At 40.4% G+C, this 21,328-nt stretch overlaps 1 protein-coding gene across 2 annotated transcripts; it reads left to right on the top strand.

Moving 5' to 3' along the window:
• Positions 1 to 3,444: 3,444 nt before the first annotated feature.
• LOC141586037 (lysophospholipid acyltransferase LPEAT2) lies at positions 3,445 to 11,599 on the top strand. 2 transcript variants are annotated; one of them, XM_074407137.1, is made up of 14 exons: positions 3,445 to 4,095; positions 5,292 to 5,472; positions 5,654 to 5,713; positions 6,633 to 6,796; positions 6,883 to 6,946; positions 8,076 to 8,144; positions 8,891 to 8,986; positions 9,064 to 9,108; positions 9,831 to 9,901; positions 10,165 to 10,231; positions 10,523 to 10,573; positions 10,769 to 10,876; positions 10,974 to 11,021; positions 11,152 to 11,599. In XM_074407137.1, the coding sequence occupies exons 1-14, from the start codon at positions 3,638 to 3,640 to the stop codon at positions 11,320 to 11,322; spliced, it is 1,653 nt and encodes a 550-aa protein (XP_074263238.1). In that variant the 5' UTR covers positions 3,445 to 3,637; the 3' UTR covers positions 11,323 to 11,599. The 2 variants fall into 2 exon arrangements, with proteins under 2 accessions (XP_074263238.1, XP_074263237.1); XM_074407136.1 differs by having other exon boundaries at positions 3,524 to 4,095; positions 9,831 to 9,898; positions 10,162 to 10,231.
• Positions 11,600 to 21,328: the final 9,729 nt, after the last annotated feature.

The following is a 21,328-nucleotide window of genomic DNA, read 5'->3' as shown; positions in this document are numbered from 1 at the left end:
GGCTGATTCACGCCATTTCGGCAGCTTGATATAATACTTCCTCGGTCCCTAACATTTATTTACGTATTCTATTTTTGAGTGTCTCAATCAATTGTTTACTTTTTTATTTTAGAAATGTTTTTGATGGAAAAATTGATCTTCCACACTCAATTTGGTTTACTTGTCATGTAATAATTGATCATTCATTATCACATCGTTTTTCATTAGTCTTTGGCGCTGTTTGGTAAACGGCATATTGGCCAATTTTTAGCATATTCAAGGGTTTTAACATGTTTGACCAATCAATATGCTAATTTTAGTGTTTGGTAAATGAAGCAGCATATTTGGGGTCAATATGCTGTTTTACAATATGCTGCTTACCTAGCATATTGGTTAGCATATTGTAAAATAGGAAATTTTTCTCCATTTTACAAATAAAACTAACAATCTACTAATCGTAATCTGTCAATTACCAAACACTCAAATTAATTCTGTTAATTATAATATGTTAGTCAAACCTTCTGAAAATATCTGCCATTTATAATCTGCTTTTGTAATCTGCTTATACGGAATTAATTCGCTATTTATCAAACATGGCCTTTGCGCAAAAACTAAAAATAAATAAATAAATAACCGGAACGAAGGGACTATTATACAACCTGTATACATAGAAGTATAATAGTAAATGGATAAGATATTCGTAGATTAATATTTTAAGTTAACTAGATCTAGAAAAAGATGCATTAGATAATTAGATCCAATATAATGGAAGTCATGATGGGTTTAGTCAGCTGTATATTCTAATGTTTCGATTGTCACTGTAAAGTTGCAGGCCAGGCAACAAGCTGTGTGACTGATCGCATGATATTATGACCAAACTCACATGCTTCTCCAAAACATTAATCACACATAAATCGGTGAAACTGACCCAACTCAAATAATCAGAATACTTTTAATCCATGTTCAGATAGAAAACTCAAATTTTACTCGCAGTCTAACACTCTAACCCAATCTAAGTTCTTGCAAATTGAAATGACTGGATCCAAACTAACGTGTTTCACACTTAATCCAATTGACTTGTTTACTAGATCTACCGTGCAACACAGTATCAAGTAAATATTAATTTTGTTGGACTTAGAACATATAGAAGTTAGAATCATGTTGATGAGTTTTAAACCACGATTGTGGTATTAAAGTAATGTCGCCATTATTTGGGTTGTCTTTCTTATTGTGATTATATGTGGTTTTGTTTTCGTTTCCCTTGGGTAATTATGTACTAACCAAATATCAGAAACGGTGTATTAAATATTAACGGAAATCAATCTTGAATTGGTCAATATTTAATATAATTTGTTCGCATAAACTATATATTACGAGATTGTTGCAGTTGTACTACACTCTTACAAAAAAAATTAATCAATTAATTAAGGGACTTACTAAATCCCGCACATTAAAGTGTATACTACGTATTTTATATATCAAGTAAAAGTGTAAAACCATCAACAATCTTAAGATTAACGACTAACGAGTTAGAAAATGACATCGTCGTAGGAGACCAATTAAGTTAAGTAATCAATCAATATAAAACAGAAAGCGCTAATACACGTGTGATTTATGTGTTCACATTTGACTCACATGGTGTATACGTAGCTAAATTTATATTGAAGAATCTTCAGTCTAGCAAAATTATTTTGATTCACGAAAAATTTAGAGAGACGGTCTTTTAATAGTGTTATTGAGAGACTTCTTATATAATGGGATAAGAGATTCAGTGAATTATTTTTTTTGTCTATTATATCTCTCACTAAATTAGTAGGAGACGATCTCTCATGACACCGGCTGTTTTTGATTTTGTTATATAAAAAATGTAATACATGTGAAAACTTGGGTTTGATTTGGTGTCATTCCTTAGCTTTCATTTGTTTACAAATCAATTATTGCATTACTCAATAAAAAAATAAATGGGAAATTGATCGATAATAATTTAAGATTGGTCAGATTTTTATTGTTTATTATAATTTGTGACCTTTTCAAAGTATTTATAAATTTATAATATCGATTATTTTGAAAGTTATCTTTACAAGATCATGTCAATTATCCATTAAACACGAAACTAGTAATCTCGATTTGTACCAAAAAAATCGAGACAATAATTCTTATTCTTATACATTTCCTTAAGACGTTACACAGTCCTAGACCTCAAGGAGAGACTTTCTACCCCTGGTGCAAGGGGTGTCGCCTGGTATAGATCCATAACTCGACGAAGGTAGTTGTTTTCCGGAATTAAAGTACACTATTGGAAAGAGGGGCACCTATGTCGGCTGTGTGAACATCTCCACTACGGCTCTAGAGAAAGGCTTTTACGCTGGATGGGCTAATCTCGATTTCTTATTCTTTTTTTTTTTTTTTTTTTTGACAGCATATTTCTTATTCTTTGATTCATTTTAAGAACTACATGGAGAAATTATATGTTGTCTCGTTAGCCTTTATAAAACTAATGTTTAAACATTGATGGATAGAATGTTGTTGGATCGTATAATTGAAAATCAAGAAAATATCAATAATGATTGGGAAAAAAAGTCTACAAAATCTCACATGATACTCGTGTAGGGTGGTTCTATACTTCTATATATGTTTATCACAAATTCTTATTATAGACGGACACTATCCGTCTATACGTATAGACGGATACCATTTTCCCTCACAAAATATCCATTTGCCATAAAGTGGGAAGCACATGGGGGTGCCCCACTTTGTCCCCCCTACCCATTTTATTAGAGGTCTTTACCCGTCTGTTCGCTCCACCCGTCTATACCAAGACCTATTGTATGTTTATATAGTCATATATTTTTTTGGGCGATTCATAAGGGCGACTTTAATGCTGACGGGTTTTAAGCCTACGCCATAACCATTAGCTCTCACGAATTTTCCAACTATATTAGTTGACAGCTACATAAAAAACGATTATCAAAATCCCGATTCACACAAACTCTTTCAGTAAGTGGATTATACATCTGATGTATTACCACCAATTCATTAGTTTATGAGCAAAATAACAAAATTTTTGATTTTTGTTTTAAAAATTCTGAGTTTTACTATAAAGTTTTCGAGTTTATTCATTTAAACATTAAGCTCTAGAAAATTACAATAAACTCAAATACATTACATATAAATTTAGTAAAATTTGTTTTGAAGGAAAAAAATTAAAATCTAACTTAAAAATTTTAATAAGCTCAAAAAAAATATACATATGCTTAAAAACAAATAAAGTTTGACGTAATAAGCTCAAAAAATATATATATATATGATCAAAAAATAAAAAGGTTAGAGATACTACATCCGATGTATGTTCATTTTTCTCCAACTCTTTTGTAAAGTCGTCTTAGAGTCCACTATAATTTCAAGCTCAATTTATTTAGAGCCACTAATCTTGAAAAGCCAAACAAAAAAGCAAGAAAAAAACCAACCCCACATACCACAATTGCGATTGCACCCTGTATATACACATCTCTCCCCACAAATTATTTCATTTATTTTTGTCGGATTTTTTTCAATTAAATTCCACAATCTTACCAACCCAATATTTTTACGCGCTCTTAATACTCAAAATTCAATCTTTTTCCTCCAAAAAAACAAAAAAATTCCAAGCTTTCCTCCAATGGCAGACCACCATAATAATTCACTTAAAGCTCCATTATTACAACAACAAAACACTAATAATACTACTAATAGTAATATAATTAGTCAACCCATTAATCTTAATCATACTGTAATAAACATAGAAAATCAACAACAAATTGATTTACAAAACCCATATAATTTTCTGGGAATTAATGAATTTTGTGTACCAAGTTCATCAGCAACATCAACAGCTGATCCATTTAGAAATCATACATTAAAAATTAATGGGGTTTATGAATGGTTTAAGATTGTAATTAGTATACCATTAGCTTTAATTAGATTAATTTTATTTGGGTTAAGTTTGTTGATTGGTTATGTTTCTACTAAAATTGCTCTTTATGGTTGGAAAGATAGACATAGTCCTATGCCTAGATGGCGGTCTCGTCTTATGTGGGTTACTCGTCTTTCTGCTCGCTGTATACTCTTCTCTTTTGGGTATGTTTTTTATCTTTCTCGATACGGTTTTAGATGATGATTCATGTTAGCCGACCCCAAATTATTGTTGTTGTTGTTTTAGTTTTGAGGTTGATTTTTGTTTTTGCATGTTTTTTTTTTGTATGGAAGATTTGATCTTTGTGTTTTAGATTGATACGGTTTTAAAGGATGATTCATGTCAGCGGACCCCAAATCAATTTCGAGGTTGATTGTTGTTTTTGTATGGAAGATTTGATCTTTAGTTGTTTTGGTGGGATGGGGTGGTGAGGAATTGGTGTAGATGAGTTTTGAAGCTTGGTTGACTATTTTAGAATTGAGATGTTATGATTTACTCCCTTTGTCTCGGTCAATTATTTATCTTTTTTATTGATTGTAAGGGTATTTTAATCGAAGGTAAATAAATGATTGAGAGGATCAAAGAAGTGAGTACTTTGATAGGTTGATGCATCTTGTGTGTAATTTCACTTTAGTATGAATTTATGGATGTTAGGAATGTTTGAATTGTTGTCTCTGTATGAAAGATTTCAGCTTTATTTGTTGCTCAGTCCATCTCTGTTTATGTTGTTCTCATTTGATTTTGAGGTCAAACTTCGTTGACTTTGCCGATAATTTTCTCGCAACTTACCATAGTCATAACTTACATGACTGGTGGTAAATTGAACATGACAGATTTTGCATTTAAGCTTTCTACATGTATTTGGAGAAATTATTGGGTAAAGTAGACATCAGTTGACCACGAAAGTCAAACGGCGACAAAATTTGATTGGAGGTAGTATTTTAGTAGAGGTGAAGCTGTATGAGGTAGTTGAGTTCGACATCTAGGTTGATGAGTTGAGCTAGCTGAATTCTGATTATGGGTAACATCACTACCGCGTACTCCTATTTGATAAAAGATGTGTGTGCGTGTGTGTGATAACCTATGGTTGTTAGAGCTGAATACTTTCGTATAATTTGTTATATGAAGTACTGTGTTATAGTTTGAAGGAAGAATTAAACGGAAAGGAAGGATTTTTAGAGTTTGATACTCAATTTTGTGAAAAGAATCGTGTGGAACTTTTTAACAGTGATCTTTCTGCTCTTTATGAGAAATGCTTGCCAAAAATAATGGCAATGCTTGGTAACCATAGTTGTGACCTATTCCTGGCAAGTTAAATACCCGAACTTTTAAGTTTTAACCCTTTCATATTTGGTTGCAGATACCAGTGGATAAAACGAAAAGGTCATCCGGCACCAAGAGATGTAGCCCCTATTGTTGTGTCGAATCATGTATCATACATTGATCCAATTTTCTTTTTCTATGAGTTGTTCCCCACAATTGTAGCATCCGACTCCCATGATTCAATGCCCTTTGTTGGGACCATTATAAGAGCTATGCAGGTATGCGACTCTTCTGACCTGTGCTCGCTGCTGGTCTTTCATATTATTATTATCTCCTTTTGTTTGTTCTATTAAGTAAACCAGTAAAGGCCCATAATTAGGCACTTACAAATGTTACAATCCTATGTTCGCTGCAGTTAGATCTTAGACGATGTTTTTGCTTCCTTGTAATTGTTTTCAGGTTATATATGTCAATAGGTTTTTGCCAGCGTCAAGGAAAAATGCTATTAGTGAGATAAAGGTATGATGATCCTTGCTTTTTTTTTTTTCTCTTTTACCAAAACAAAACATAATTTGATCTAGAGGGCGTAATATGCTTCGACATTTTCTCCCTTAATTTCCCAAGCATAGTTCTGGAAGAGGCGACATTTATGAATCTCTTGTAATCGTAATTTGTGGAGACCTCATTCTACTTTTCCTCTTTTACATTGATGCTATTATCTGTGACAAAGTTCTGCGGGGTAAAATGAGGCAAAGGACCACCATCTGTTGAATGTTGTTGGTTATTGATTACCTTTGCAAGTTGCAACAGTACTACCATCTGTTTTTACTACCAATTAGTCTTATACTCCGTATAAGACTGTTGTATTCGTGCAACCAAACATTTAACTCATCCATTACAAAGATCCATTGTATGACGGTCCTTATATTAGATTTTGTTGTTTGCTATGAACACTAGTTATTTGATTCTATAGACCGTCTGATGAATTATGTACATTTTGAGATTATGTAAATACCTTTATTGCTGTCAGGCTTGTAGATGTCATAATTGCACACCTGCAATTATAAGTATATCGAGTTTTGTTTTTGTGGTTTCAAATTATTTTGTTGCTTAAGAGAGCCAAGTGATGAAGCAGCAAAATGTATTTGAATGTTAACCTGTAACTGGTGTAAGGCTAAGGGCACCCTAGTATTGAGATATTTGCATGAAGCCCTTGCTGTTAGAAAAATGTTATTCTTTATAGATGTGACTTCATTGAACAAATAGGGATACTTATACTAGGCTAGCGCAATTATCATTTCAGTCTCATTGCTGTGCATGATAACCTACGATGAACTAGCCCAGTTCTTAAGCGACAAGAGAAAAAAATTGTTTTGCTACTTTCTGTCAATTGTAAGCCATTTGATACAGACATTTGCTTTCAAGGGCCTATATACAGAGAAAAGCTTCATGCGATAGATTTCCTCGAGTTCTATTATTTCCGGAGGGAACCACGACCAATGGGAGATTCCTTCTTTCTTTCCAAATGGGAGCGTTCATACCTGGTTATCCGATTCAACCAGTTGTTGTTCGTTATCCGTATGTCCACTTTGACCAATCATGGTATGTGTCTTAATATTTATCTATTATCTCTGAAATTATAGTACTTGTTTATTCTAGATCTCTAACTCCATGCTTTACTTATCAAGGGGTAATATTTCCTTGGCGAAGCTGATGTTTCGGATGTTCACTCAGTTCCACAATTTTATGGAGGTAACGTTCTTTTGTTCTATATGGTACAATGTTAAGTTCGCACTCGTCTTCAGTTTGCTGCTTGGTTTTCTGTGAGTTTTTATCATTAATAAGGAATAAATAGCAAACAGAGATTGGAGTGGTATAGATGTCCTTGTACGAAGATGGCAGATTTCTTTTGTTTTTGTGAGTTTTATTATTAACAAGGAATATTTTTAAAATTCATCTTTGGAGGTGGTATATATGATAGATGTTCATGTACGAAGATGGCAGCTTTCTTTTCCCCAGTGGAAGTGTTGGGGGTGTGGTTGTAGCGGGTGGTGGCATGCGGAAAACATGAACGCTGGATGAAAACAAAACGTATACAGAAATAGTGCATGTTAAGCTTAAGCGAAATTATTTATGGGTCTGTGATCTCTAGGGTAAAGTTGATAGTAAAATACTTAACAACTCAGAATTGAGATTCATCTAGAGAGTTGCGAACTTGTAACGACAAAACGGTTGCTCATCACTGGAGTTTTTTTGTGGGGATGACTCCCCTCCAAGGTCACGTCAATTGGTATGAATCTGAAGTTAACGTTATGGATACATGTCAGTTGCGAAATGGAGAGAGTGTGCTATTGCTCGTTGTTGATTTGTTTTTCCTTAAAGACCCTTAAGATGTTGTCTCTAGAGGGGTATCCTCTTCAAAGTAGAGTAATGGTAGGGGGGAGTGTTACTTTTTGGTTGCTAGCCGTTAATATCGGTCAAAAAGTTGACACCGTTTGACCATCAAAATCAAATGGGGATCAATATAAATGGAATGGCGGAAGTGTTATTTTTTGTTGCTAGCCGTTAATATATCTGAAGGGGAGCCTTGGTATGGTGTTGCTTTGTGACCGTGAGGTCACGGGTTCAAGTCCTTGGAGCGGCCTCTTGCCAAAATGGCAAGGGAAGGCTTGCCCCAATTACACCCTTGTGGTGGGACCCTTCCCCGGACCCTCCCCTAGCGAAGACGGCATCGTGCACCGGGCTGCCCTTTTTTTAGCTGTTAATATATCTATGAGCTTTTTATTATACAAGTGTTCCATTATGGGTTCCATGTTGCAATCTGCATTCTGACTTCTGAAGATGTATTTATTGTTTGTCACTATCTTAATGCATTGGGCAGGTGGAATATCTTCCAGTTGTAGAGCCGTTGCGAAGTCCAAAAGAAAATGTGTCCCAGTTTGCTGAAAGGGTAAGTCTATTTCTGAACGGCAATTAAGCCAATTAACATGAGAATAGATTTTGTGTAGACGGTCTTACTCGGCCTATGCATTGTTTTTTTCAATTCTTTATCTGCTCTTAGACTCATCGCACTTGGATATTGCGTTAGGTCGTTACCCAGTCTCATGTACGGGTGTCAGACATGGGGACACTGTTAAGAAAAACAGAATATGAGTTCCTGGATGCATCTTAAACCCCGAAAATTACAACTGAGAAATTTTTTTAGTTTTCAAAGTGAAATAAAGAGATATATGAGATCTGAAGCTTAAAGTTATCGAACGTCATACAAGTACTATATACTCCTTTACACACCAGTCCCTTCCTTTCATCACTTTGTCATGCAAGCCTCCCTTTCTATACATGAGAAGTGTCTACTGGAAAGGGTCATTTATGGATTCCGTACATAATTATTTGAATGTTGAGTTAGACATGGGTGTGGCCGTAAAAGTTAAGAGCGATCTGGCAGTGTCTTAGCCCTTCATTGGCCACACAGATAGAGGAACAATACGATTCCTTGGTGCCGAACAATCGTTGAAATTGCCAGCAGTGCAACAATTTGAGCCCAATCTTATTATTTACGAGTATATCTTTTGCCAGTTTTTTTTTTTTTTTTTTTTTTGCCCTATTTAGTTTATCTTCTAGGCTTTTTTCTACATTTGTGTGTAATATTGGTGTATAGGTGAAGCTCATTAAAACCAACTTGTTGACTCTGCGCAGACTGCGAATGCTATGGCCAGTGCATTAAATGTCTTGCAAACATCTTATGGCTATGGAGACATGATGCTTCTCATGAAAGCTGTGGAAATGAAACAGGTGAGCTATATTTTATTGCCCATGACTGTTCAATGAATTTAGTGGTGTCACTGACACATGGCTTCTGTTAATGACAGGAAAATCCGTCTAGATATATGGCTGAATTGGCGCATGCAGACTTGGTTAGTATATTAAAACTACAAACTCATTATTTACGTTTACTGGGATCTATATTCGGTCAGAGTTAACTTTTTTAGGCTCCAGCCTTCAGGGAACGATTGTGAAATCTACATTTATATTATTGGCTTTGGATTTTGACTATACTAAAACAATTCGATTTACTGTTCTCTCAAGGGGCTTATTTAGAGCAATTGGTTTTTCTCTTACTGTGCTTACATACTTCGTACTTGTAATTTCACGGTAAAATAATATATCAAAATACTAACGCGATATATTACTCCATTCATTCACTTAAATTTACGGAATTTGTGTTCGAACCAGTTTTAGGAGGTCAAACGTATTTGAGAGGTCCCACTATTACAAATATACAATAGAGTTTTTCTCTGTCATTTCTTACTTAAGTGAAAATACTGTGATTGCTTCGAATGTCCCAAAAGATAAAATGTTGTTAGTCCAAAGACAGAGGGAGTATAAGTTTTGATGTGTGCAATTGATGCCAATGTCCCAACACATACTATAATTCAAAACATTAGATTAGTAGACTAGTAGTGCTACAATGTTTGATAGGCGTGTCTTCCATGATTTTGTCAGACGGGTTTTATGCCAATTTTTTTCCAGTCTGGTTTCTGCAATCATATTATTGTGTATGTGCTGTACGCGGTACGCGACAGTAATTTCTCAATTATTTCCCCTGCATCTTCCTGAATTACTTCGTTGTCTACAGTCATACCGCATTAATACCATGGAGGCTTTGGAATTCTTGGAGAAGTTTTTATCCATGAATCCTGACAATGGGTATAAGAATTTTCTTTCTTTACACTTTCGAGCTTAGAATCCATATGATTTTCATTTTATAGTTCCTTCAAAGGGAAGTGGGTGCGGCCATGATGGAAAACCGAAAACCTATATAAAGGGGGTTTCTGTAGCCAGTAACGCCAAATACGCTATTTTTTGGTTCTTCAATATATTTGGTTTGTTCAAAGGTTATCTTAACTATAATGTATGTTGAAAGGACATGAAGGTTTTTCTTTTAATCAAAGGTCTTCGTTCTTATGCAGTGGCTGTGTAAAACTCGACGATTTCATTAGTACGTTGAGATTGAAGCGCTGTGGTTTGTCTAAGAAGGTATTTTTGTCGTTCGTATAATCTTAACCCAGTGAATGCATGAGCTGTGGGTTCATGGTGCCCTACAACGCCTCAAAGTGCGACTAAAGCAACAAAAACAAACAACAAGATTTGGACGAGAACATGATAAAAAAACTCAAAAAGCAAGTTAAAATAGTCGAATTAATGAGGCCTTTCCTTTTTCTCATGACTGCTTGTTAAGTTCCTTAAACGGTGACCCTAGCCGAAAATTTACTGTTTTCCATTTAAGCTTGGAGGCATTTTAATGATTAATTTTCATTTGCCATGCAGATATTTGCATTTGTTGATACTGAAAAGAGGGGAAAGATCAACTTTAAACAGGTATTCTGCACGTTCCGTTGCCTTCATTTATTTGCCTCTGCTATCCATTGTTTGCAACCTATTAACTTCGGTTCTGTACATATGGTGCTTTTGCCTCTAGACCACAAATTTGGTACAACTAATTCAATCAAACAATTCGTAAACAGCAGTGCGTAGTGATTAACGAGTAATAATTGTTGTATCGTGTTGTTGCAGTTCTTGTTAGCATCAACTCACGTCATGAAACAGCCATTGTTCCAGCGGGCCTGTGAATATGCATATAGCAAATGCAGCGATGAAGATGAATATGTTTCTCATGAAAAGGTATTTTCAATCCATCCTTCTTTCTAAATCAGCTTTTGGAGGTAAAAATTTTAGTCAAAACAAATTGTAATTTTTTTTTCATATGCATGTTATATAGTTCGGAGATGCGATTAAAGCCGTTATTCCATCCGCCAATGACAACGATGTAAGTCTCTATCCCTCTTCCTTGTCGCATGCTCGTTGTGACTGTAACTCTCACTATGTGAGCGTGAGACTGTCTCGTACAAGTTTTTGTGATTCGGCTTCCCATAAACTTTGATCTCATGCAATATCAGGTAACGATACTGTTCAATATGTTCGACATGGATGGTGATGGTAGAGTCAAGAAACACGAGTTCCTAACGTGTTTAAGGAAACACCCACTGCTTATTGCTCTCTTTTCTCCGCTTATTCAAGACGAGCTCTCAAATACTACCAACGGGTTCCTGGAGGAGATTATTTGCTAAAATTATTTGGTTTTCCATAAATTGATGTATGATTTTTTTCTGATTTATTTTTAATTATTTTTCTTCTTCCCCCCATATCGGGGGATATACCTGGAGCGGGTCGGGTTGTGGTAGGCGTATGCGGGTCTGGTATATTTGCAATTCCAGAACTTTGATATGTAACTCATTCTGGTAAAGGTTTTCTTGTAACATATTATAGTTAACATAGTGAATTATGAGTTGTGTGTACTGTGTAATAATACTTCCCTCATACCATGTGCCGAAATTTGACGGGAGATTTTCAAGGTTCTCGCGATTTGAACTAAGGGTCACCGAGTTTTGATACCTATAAAAGAAATGTCCCAACCATCAGCTTAATTAAAATACTCGAGTCTAGAGCATTATTCTACAAATGTGTGATTTTTTTTCAAGCGGCTAAATTATGCAGAATGGATGATTTTTTAAAAAAATTCTCGTGATTTTTTTTTTTTTTTTTTTGTGCGAATAACTTTTTGTAGTTGAAGATATTGAATATTCCGCGAGACACCTCCAAGGCTCTGCCCATTGAAGTGGATGTGTAGGTGTTCGAGTCCACAACAAATCAACAATACGTGTAACGTTAATACTATCTGAACTGAGTCCCTTTTATAAATTCTATATCATAACAGTGTGGTCATTAAGATAACACAAATTCTCATTTGTGACGGGGATATCCGTCATCAAGCGAGCATGACGAGATCACGCTTTCCTCTTACAAAACGCCTATCGTTGAGAGGTGAGTGGGAAGACATTTAGTCTTTTCCACCTTTTCCCTCTCCCTTTTTGTGAGAGGCCATAAGTTTTTAATGACGGGATTAATGTACATTCTGTGAAAGAAATTGGATAAAGCACAAAGTTTAACAATATGAATGCCCATGTACATATCAATTCCATAGATAAGTTGACACACCAACAAAGTGGCAAGTAAATAGAATATATGTAGTTGTAGGATAAAGTCCTAAAGATAGTTATTACCAAATAAAAATTGACTTTGAGTTATTCTGTAATGATCTTGTGTAGCTTAGTCATCATCATACTACTCCATTATTTTAGACTCTCCACGTATAGGATTTTATAATCATCCTACTAGGTGTAGCAATTAGCATACTAATACACTTGATAAACTTGCCAAAGGTCTATAAAAAGCCATAACCTTCTCTTATCACAAAATCTCATTGAAGACGGACGATATCCGTCACAAGCTTGTGACGGATACCGTTTTCTCTCACAAAATACCCATAGAGAGGTGAGTGGGAAACACATGGGGGTGCCCCACCTTATCCCCTCTCCCTTTTTGTGAGAGGTCTTCAGTCCGTCACAAACAAGACGCTTTATTCTCTTATTTGGACAGTCACGCAAATATACACAAAACCTTGTTATTCTCGATTAGTAGATTACCATACATAATATATACTGTGTACTAACTAAGCCACCTTGTATTGTAAGGTATGATTTCAGGACCCTGCGTCGATATAATTAATTGTTTACCTTTGAAATAAGAGATTAGAAATAATCGGTTATATTAATTTGTTTGTTAATTTCATCTTATGATTGTTATCTTGCTCACATGTTATATTAGTTACCGTCTTATAAATATATGACTGTGATAAGGTGGTTGTTTTCATATTGCATAATTGGCCAATTATAGCATTCGGGATACGATTATTGGTTTGAGATGACATTACTGAGGAAATAAAAATTGTGTACACAATAAGAGCGTTGGCTCCATATATACAAAGGGGCAACGTTGGTACCAAAGACGTTGGCCCATATTAAAAAGGGAGCGTTAGTTCCAGGGTGTTGGCCCAAATTAAAAAGGGAGCGTTAGCTCCAGGGCGTTGGCCCATGTGATATACGTAATGTCTATTCTCATCGGTAATGGTATACCGGCATTAGTGTCATATGAATATATATCCCGTGGGTAGGGTAGTCATATAATGTTTTTAGATACCGGGGGAATAATGTATTCTGGTAAGTACTTGGTTGGAGTGATATAAAGGTGATAATTCTTATTGAATAAAGGATATGACATAAGGCCGGTGGAGGTGACCAGGGTCATACTGAGCCTGTGGTTGGCTGATTCCGTTACTCTTACTCTTTTTCAGGTACAAGTATCCGGAAAGGTCAAGTGTGAGAAATTCCATGTGGAAGATATGACTTATAAGATGTATAGTTTATAATAATAGAGTTTTAGTTTTAGTCTTATAAGTGTATTTATTTTATTGTAAAAGCCTTGTATTCTCAGAAGGGGGATACGGCGGTGACGTCCTATTATAATTTCGCTGTTGTCTTTTGTTAATAAAAAAATCTATTTTGAGCTGCCTGCTTGTTTTTCGGGGTGTTACATTTGTCAACATTAATGTCGATCAGTAATTTTATTTCTCTATTTCAATAGTTTGAAGTATCGAACGATGAACGCTGAAACGAAACCTAAATGGATATACATAAAGGTAACATAAAAAAATGAAAACGGCGGCGTATTTTCCAGATTCAGTTACTTTTTTTTTAAATGTAGACCAAACTTGTCTAAAAAAATAAAAATAATTTTATACCAATTTTATTCAGGGTATAATATTTCTCGTCACAGTTAATACTTAATAGTTAGTACACCTGGAGATATAATAGTTTCTTATAATAAGGTATATTATTTGTGTTGTAAAGTGTATTAGTGTTAGATGATTTCCCCTTTGAAATTGGTATATTACTACACGTCCTCATTTTATTTGATTTCCCCTTTTAAATTGTGTTCCGGGTGTAATTCCAGAGCAAGTATCGTTACCACCCGTGGCTTGTAGAATAATGTCTTGAGTTGAACCCTTCTTGCCTTTATGGTTCCTCTCGGCCTCTCCTGCAACAATGAACGAACTGAGGGCTTGGCTTTGTGCCAAGCGTACTCACTCCGACGCTCAAGTCAGTAAACTTAAAGGATTAAGTTGTATTACTTGGCTAGATATGTATTGTAGAGAGAGAAGGAAGATATTACCAGATGAATAGTGTGTTTAGGTTCAGTTGTGGGATCCTTTCCTCAATGAAGGTTGAGGAGTATTTATAGGCTTTCACCTTTTGTCACGTAGTGGCCAAGTGGCCAAGTGGCTAGCAGGTGGAAAGACTGATCTACCCCTCGGCCGAGGGACCTATGGCAGGCCGGCGGGCCATGTTGACTCGCCGCCGAGGGGTCTTGGATATGAGTACGCGGGTATGTGTCCTGGCTGGCAGGTTGTCGCGCCGAGACCCAGGCTACCAGGCCGATGGGCTCCATCGGCTAAGCAGTCTGAGTTGTTGACTTGCTGTGGATATCTTTGACCTTGTTCAATATGTTGACTTGGTCAGCGGTGCAGAATATGCCCCATCAATTTGCCCCCAGCGTAGTCTATGCCGTGGTATGGGCTCCGATGTACGTTTGAGCGTATATTCTGCGCAAGTAATTTGTAACTGTTGTTTTGCATTGGCTTCTTCTGCGGCGGCTTCTTTTACCTCCGCCGGTCTTCCTTGGGCCGTACCATATCCCCCCTCCACATGGATGTGTATTGGGCATCCGATGTGGAAAAAGAAAGGGACGCTGCCGAGACCGACCGTTGAGAGTGCCGGTAGTTTTTGATTGCCCCCGCCGGCGCCGTCTAGCTTGGTTGATCATGTGGCCGGGGAGAACAGGGATGCTTGGGAATTTGTTGAGGAAGGTGAATAGGCGGAGGGATATGAATGGGCGTGTTGAAGACGCTTGGTCACCGTTGCATTGATTGACGTCTAATCGCTGCAACGATTGACATCCCGTGGTTGCATATCCGACACGTGTCTGCATGCTGATTGGATGATGCTTCATGGGCCGTTCGCTGATTGGTCCTTCTTTATGGGCTTTTCCCTATAAATAGGGTAGTTATTCCGTGAAATTGGCCACCAATTTAATTTTCTCAAATTTTCTCCAAAATCTTCGTCTTTCTAAACTTTCAAGAGCTTCCTTCCAATCTTCAGAGTCTTTGATCCGGCGAGTGTTTCTCTTCAAGGTAAACAGATAAATTTTCTTTTATCTTGCTAGTAATTTGTTGTGAACATGTCTTCTGCTGATGCTGGACCTAGTAAACCTGCGTCGGGGGGCCCTAGGTCTCCTTCTCCTGAAGTTGATCCTCAAATTCTGGAGGAATGGGAGGATGATGATTCTTATGGTGATTTTGGTGATGATTTCGGCGATGATGCGGAGAGGCCTCGTCCTAGTGAGGGGAGACAGTACGTCATGGATCACGGCGACGCCTGTAAGGTTCGCCTCGACCGTGCTTGGTCCCATAAGCTTGCCAGTTGTTCAGGCGAGAAATTTTTCGAGGGCCATTTTTTCTTTGGCAAGGGATACAAGATTGTCATCCCTGAGGAGGGTCAGGCCGTCTGTTGCCCTCCACCGGGCCATACCGGTGTATATATGCGACATTTGGAGTACGGGCTCCGGTTTCCGCTGAACGAGTACGTCATGGCTATCATCAAAGCTATGAACGTCGCCGTGGCCCAATTGCATCCGTTTGCCATGAGGACGATAGTCGGCTTTGTGTGGCTTTGTCTCTTCAAGGGAGAGGCTCCAACGGTGAATTTATTCCGCCGGCTCCACCATCTCAAACCATCAATCTCTGGCCGCGTCGGATGGTACAGTGTGCAAATGGAGCGAGGTTATGTCTCTGTTGACAAACTTTCTTCCGCAAGGACCGCAAGATCGGTGGGTGTACGTTAAGGTGCCGGATGACTATCCGCTGCCCGCCAAAGACCAAGTTAACTTGCGGTGTGAGAGATCGAGGCGGAGCGCGACGGATGGGTCTCTCGGAAAAACTCAAGATGGATGCCAGCAGGTCTCGCTTAAGGAGGATGAGAGGTCACGATGAGGCTCTTTGAGGCGGACAAGAGTGGAGTGCCGAAAAGATGGATTCCCCAACGCAGATCATTCTTCAGGATGAGCCGCTCTGCCATGTCGGCCTCATACCTACCTTAGCACAGGGTGAGTGGGGTCGGTGTGAGGCCCATCACCAATGTTCTTGCCTCTGTTCTTCGAACTCCGATTTAATTCTATTTAATTCTTGCTTTGTTTCCTCTGCAGACCACTTTGGACCGGACACAACGAGAACATCCTCCGAGAATGGGGCTGCACAAAGACAAGACCGTTGCTAATCCGCATCCCAAAGCTTTAGCCCATGATCGCGGACGTCGCCGAATGACCTCATGGATCGGCGGTGAAAAACCCGAATGCGGTGGAGGCCAAGGCGAACGTTGTTAGTAACGTGCCGCGTCATACGCGAAAGACAAAGCCTTCGACGGTGGTGGCGTCGACATCGCTCCACCTTCCATCCCCCTGCTCGAAAGGAGACGGTGGAGATCGTTTATATCTCTAATGGGGATGATTCTAACGAGGAGGAGGGGTCTCCCCTTGTCCGTAAGAGAAAGCGACGCTTTTACCGCTGTCGTTGCTTCTCCGCTGATGAGGAAGTGCGCCCTTCGGCCAAGAAGGCTAAGCACGGTCTCGATCTATCTCGGTGCCTCGTATTTAGCTTGTTCATCAAAGCGTCGATGGCGGATCATCGGCACGTCTATGTAGATACGATGCTTTTCTTCTTTTTTTTTTTTTTTTTTTTTTTTTAGATCACCGCGTCGCCGTTTACTTAAAGCAAAGACGTGTAGGAGAAACCCGCGCAGGTTGATGGTCATGACGTCGCCATTAGCTCTTCATCCTGTAAGGTTTCCCCTCCCTACCCGGTGAAGGTTGGCGATCATAACGTCGCCATTGACTCTTCATCCTGGTTTCCCCCCCGATCAAGGTTGGCGATCACAACGTCGCTATTAACTCTTCATCCCGTAAGGTTTCCCCCTCCCGGCTCGTAGCGGAAGGTGCGAGGTTGGTCGAGGACTGGCGAGGTGGAACGAGCCGACCGGCGCTCGCGTTATAGAGCGAGAGAAGGCCGCGGCTCAGTCCGCTCTTGAGCTTGATGTCACTAAGAAGGTGGCCGCGAAGGCGAGACGGATCTCCTTAATGAGCGAAGCTTAGGGGGACGTTGAGAAAGCGCTCTTGGGCCGAGAGGAAACTTAGGAGGACGCTGACAAGGAGGTCCTTGCTGAGAGAGCCAAGGCCGAGGCTGCTGCGGCGAAGTCGCAAAGTTGCTGGAGAAGTGTGACCTTGTTCAGAGGCACGCCGACCTTTATCTCCAGCAGAGGAACGAATTTAGGGGTAAATTTCAGATCCAGGGGAAGGTGATCCGGAGCAAGGAGGCCATTATCAGGCAAAAGGAGGATGACATTGAGATGCTCCAAACCAAAATGCTCCCCGACATGTGTTCCGAATTCGGGATCCGCCGAGGCGGCCGCCGGGAAGCAATTGAGGAGCTCTTTCCTCTTGAAGGTTCCTTTCCGTGGGGCAAATATGACGAGCTGTTTGACGATAAGCTCGAAGTTAAGGAGAAAGCCGTGGAGGAGAGGGTCAAGGAGGCGGCGAGGGTGAAGATAGAGCAGAGGCGGCCGAGGAGGCAAGCAGCCCTTCGCCGAGAGGGCAAAGGCGGCCAACGAGGAGGCCAAAAGAATGAGGGAAGCCGAGGCCGCCGAGGCAAAGGCTGAGGCTGCCAGGAAAGCCGCTGGGTTGCCCACCGAAGGAGACGCTGCTACAGCTGCTGATGGCGAGCAGCAACAATGCAGACATAGGGGATGATGTCTCAGACCTTTTTTGCCTTTGTCTTTATTTTGTGCAACTTTGGCAGTTGTCCTTTGGTCGACCCTTATGTGGACTACCGTCGTTTGTATTTCTTGTAATTTGTTGAACATATTTAATAAGAGCTCGTTTCTTCTGCCTCTGGCTTGGCCGAGGTCTTTTCTCATCCTTGTCTGTTTTTTTTTTATTTTTGGGCGTCTCCTCTGTTTCCGCCTTGGCTTGGTCGAGGCGGTTTTAGAGTGCGTTTTGATCGCTTTGCGAGTATCAACTGCGCTGGTCGTGACCGTCGAGGTATTTATTTCCTGAGGGTGATTGCCATTCTTGCCAGTGTGACGGTGTCGTCCGCGAGTGCTCCTTATTGCGATTGCCGCTCTTGTCGGTGTGACAAAGGTGAGTCCGCGTCTATTTCTTGATAGCGTCGACGTGGCGTCTACCACTTGAGTGATCGCGACGTGTCTACCTCTTGGGGTGACTGCCGTGGCGTCTACTACTTGGGGTGACTGCGACGGCGCCTATTTCTTGGAGGAGACTGCCGCTCTTGTCGGTATGACAGTGTGAGCTGGCGTCTATTTCTTGATAGCGTCTGACGTGGCGTCTACCACTTGGAGTGACTGCGACGGCGTCTACCTCTTGGGGTGACTGCCGTGGCGTCTACTACTGGGGTGACGCGACGCGCTATTTCTTGGAGGAGACTGCCGCTCTTGTCGGTATGACAGTGTGAGCTGGCGTCTATTTCTTGATAGTGACTATGGGGAAAATGAACGTTCTGATGGAAGATTTGAACGATTTGTCATTTAGATAAAAACATGCGTCGGGGTGTCCACAACTGTTTTGGACACCTCCGCCGTTACACCGAGTTTTCCCGGAATTACCAGTCGAAGGCGCACCTTCTCGGTCAGCCGCTAGCTACATCCATGAGGTCGCCCCCCTGTTGCAAGGATAGACTTTTCCCTTTCTCCGATTTCTTTGCTTCTTTGAGGGATTGCATGTTGCATCCTATGGAAGCTATCTGGACGTTGACCACTTCGTTATTTTCGTCTTTGGAGACGAGCTTATGCGCTTCCCCCCGGTCCGAGACATACATCAGTGTTAGGGCCGGATGGACATCACCGCGTCGGCCTCGCTCGGGTGATTCGGCCTATGAGAACGTTGTAGGCGGACGAGCCGTCGATGACCACGAACTCAGCTAGGACATTTTTGGCCGCATTCTTTTCGCCGAACGTTACCGGGAGTCTGATTGATCCTAGTGGTACCAGGCCGGCCCCGGAGAAGCTGTATAGTGGGTTGGTGCAGGGGCTCAAGTCCTTGATTTTCAGGCCGAGGCTGAGGAAGCACTCCCTGAACATGATGTTCGTGTACGCGCATCAGACGATCGGCACCTTTTGACCAGGTGGTTGGATATGTCCAAATTGACTACAAGTGGGTCGCTGTGGGGAGCGATGACTCCTTCGTAGTCCTTCCTTCCAATGGTTATATCGGGGATGTTGGAAGCGGGGATCGCTGTGTTGGGCACAAAGTTGATGGCCTGATATAGCTCGTTCAGGTGCCGTTTGTGCCCATGAGCGGACCCTCCGTTCTCGTTGCCCCCGATGACGACGTGAATCACTCCTATCCGTTCGAAGACGGATTTCTTACTTGAACTGTCTGTGTCGGTCTTTTGGCTTGCGGCAACGTTTTGCCGAGGCTCCCTTCCGGATCGCTCTTCAATGGCATTCTTCGGATGCCTGGCATCGTTGGTTAGATGGCCGGTGTGGCCGTGGTACTCACAGGCTCGTGTCACCGTCACTTTTTGGCTTGGGGGTCTCTCCCACTTCTGGCCCTCGTTTTTGCTCAGGGCGAAGACCTCGGCGGCTGATACGACGAGAGGGGTTTTGTCACTATACCGCCTCTGGTGGTACGTTCCTGAACTCCACCCGGTGCCCGCCGAGTCCAGTTTCCTGGCGGATCTGTTCGACCGTGACCTATTATTCTCACGGCGCCTTTCATCGGACCGTGACCCATTGCTGTCACGGCGTCTTTCGTCCGGGTTGTCCTCCCGGCGGCTCTTCTTTTCTGAGTGTTCGGCCTCACTGGGGCCTACCCAGGTCTTGTGATAGTCTTCTACCTTGATGGCTTGGTCAGCCAACTTCCTGGCGGCGTCCAAACCTAGGCCTCCGCACTTGATGAGTTCATTTTTTAAATCTCCCCTTGGGAGGCCCTTCATCGCCGTGAAGGCCGCCGCCGGGATTAATTTCTCGAATCTGCTGGACTTTTCCGTCGAACCTCTTCATGTAGCTTCGTAGAGACTCGCCCCCCTCCTGGTTGATAGTTAGGAGGTCCGATGTCTCCACGGCCCTTCTCTTGTTGCAAGAGTACTGGGCTAGAAAGGCGTCCCTTAGGTCGGCGTAATAGTATACCGAGCCGTCGGGAAGCCCCTTGTACCAACTTTGAGCCATCCCATGCAAAGTTGTTGGGAAGACTCGGCACCAAACCTCATCGGGCTGCTCCCATACCGACATGTGAGACTCGAAAGCGTCAACGTGGTCGGCTGGATCGCATTCCCCTTTGTATGATATGGGCGGCAACTTGAGCTTGGTTGGCACCTGGGCTTCTAGGACGTAGGCGCTGAGGGGCTGTCTGATCACATGCCGAATGACACGCGGCGATCGGCTCCTCGCATTCCTAATTCGGCTCCTCTCCTCGTAGCGGGAGGGGCTCCTTCTTTGACTTGGACTTTGTAATATCCCGAAAAAAAAAACTAATATTAAATAATATAGATCATATGACTATTATTATTGCCCGTATAGACAAATATCCGACTACACTAGATTTTATCAGTATGGTTGGATATGTAGTAACCCGAGTTAACTCGACTAACTTTCGTCTTATTATAATAATGTATATATATATAGTTTACTTAATAGCTAAGTAATAATATTAGATATTTATTATAGGATAAGCATTACATTATAATAGTTATCATCATCACTAATTCTTATCTTATTCTCTTTTAACCGACTACATGCACTATATAAAGGCCACCACCCCTCATTCCTCATTCATATAAAAATTTTACGCAAGTTACATGCATAGAAATATTACTTTGTACTAATCACTATTATTTCGTAACTAAGTCCATGTTAGTTAAGCAAGGTATGATTTCAGAACCCTTCGTCGTAGAAATAAGTAATAATATTGTGATTATTGTATAGTATTATCGATCGTATCATGTTATATTATCATTATGTTACTCTCATGCTATATTAACCGTCTTTGTCTGAACGTATGACTGTCTTGTTAATACTTCTGTTATAATGTACTATTGGCCAATTGTAGCATTCG

Source organism: Silene latifolia, chromosome 6 (genome assembly GCF_048544455.1).
Source record: "Silene latifolia isolate original U9 population chromosome 6, ASM4854445v1, whole genome shotgun sequence".
Lineage (NCBI taxonomy): Eukaryota > Viridiplantae > Streptophyta > Magnoliopsida > Caryophyllales > Caryophyllaceae > Silene > Silene latifolia.
Note: the sequence above shows the minus strand (reverse complement) of the source record. Positions and strands in the feature narration are given on the sequence as shown.

Coding starts and splice junctions, on each gene's coding strand:
- LOC141586037 (XM_074407137.1), top strand. CDS start 3,638: ATGGCAGACCACCATAATAATTCACTTAAAGCTCCATTATTACAACAA. Junction 9,109..9,830: donor AATTGGCGCATGCAGACTTG/GTTAGTATATTA, acceptor CGTTGTCTACAG/TCATACCGCATTAATACCAT. Junction 10,232..10,522: donor GCTGTGGTTTGTCTAAGAAG/GTATTTTTGTCG, acceptor TTTGCCATGCAG/ATATTTGCATTTGTTGATAC.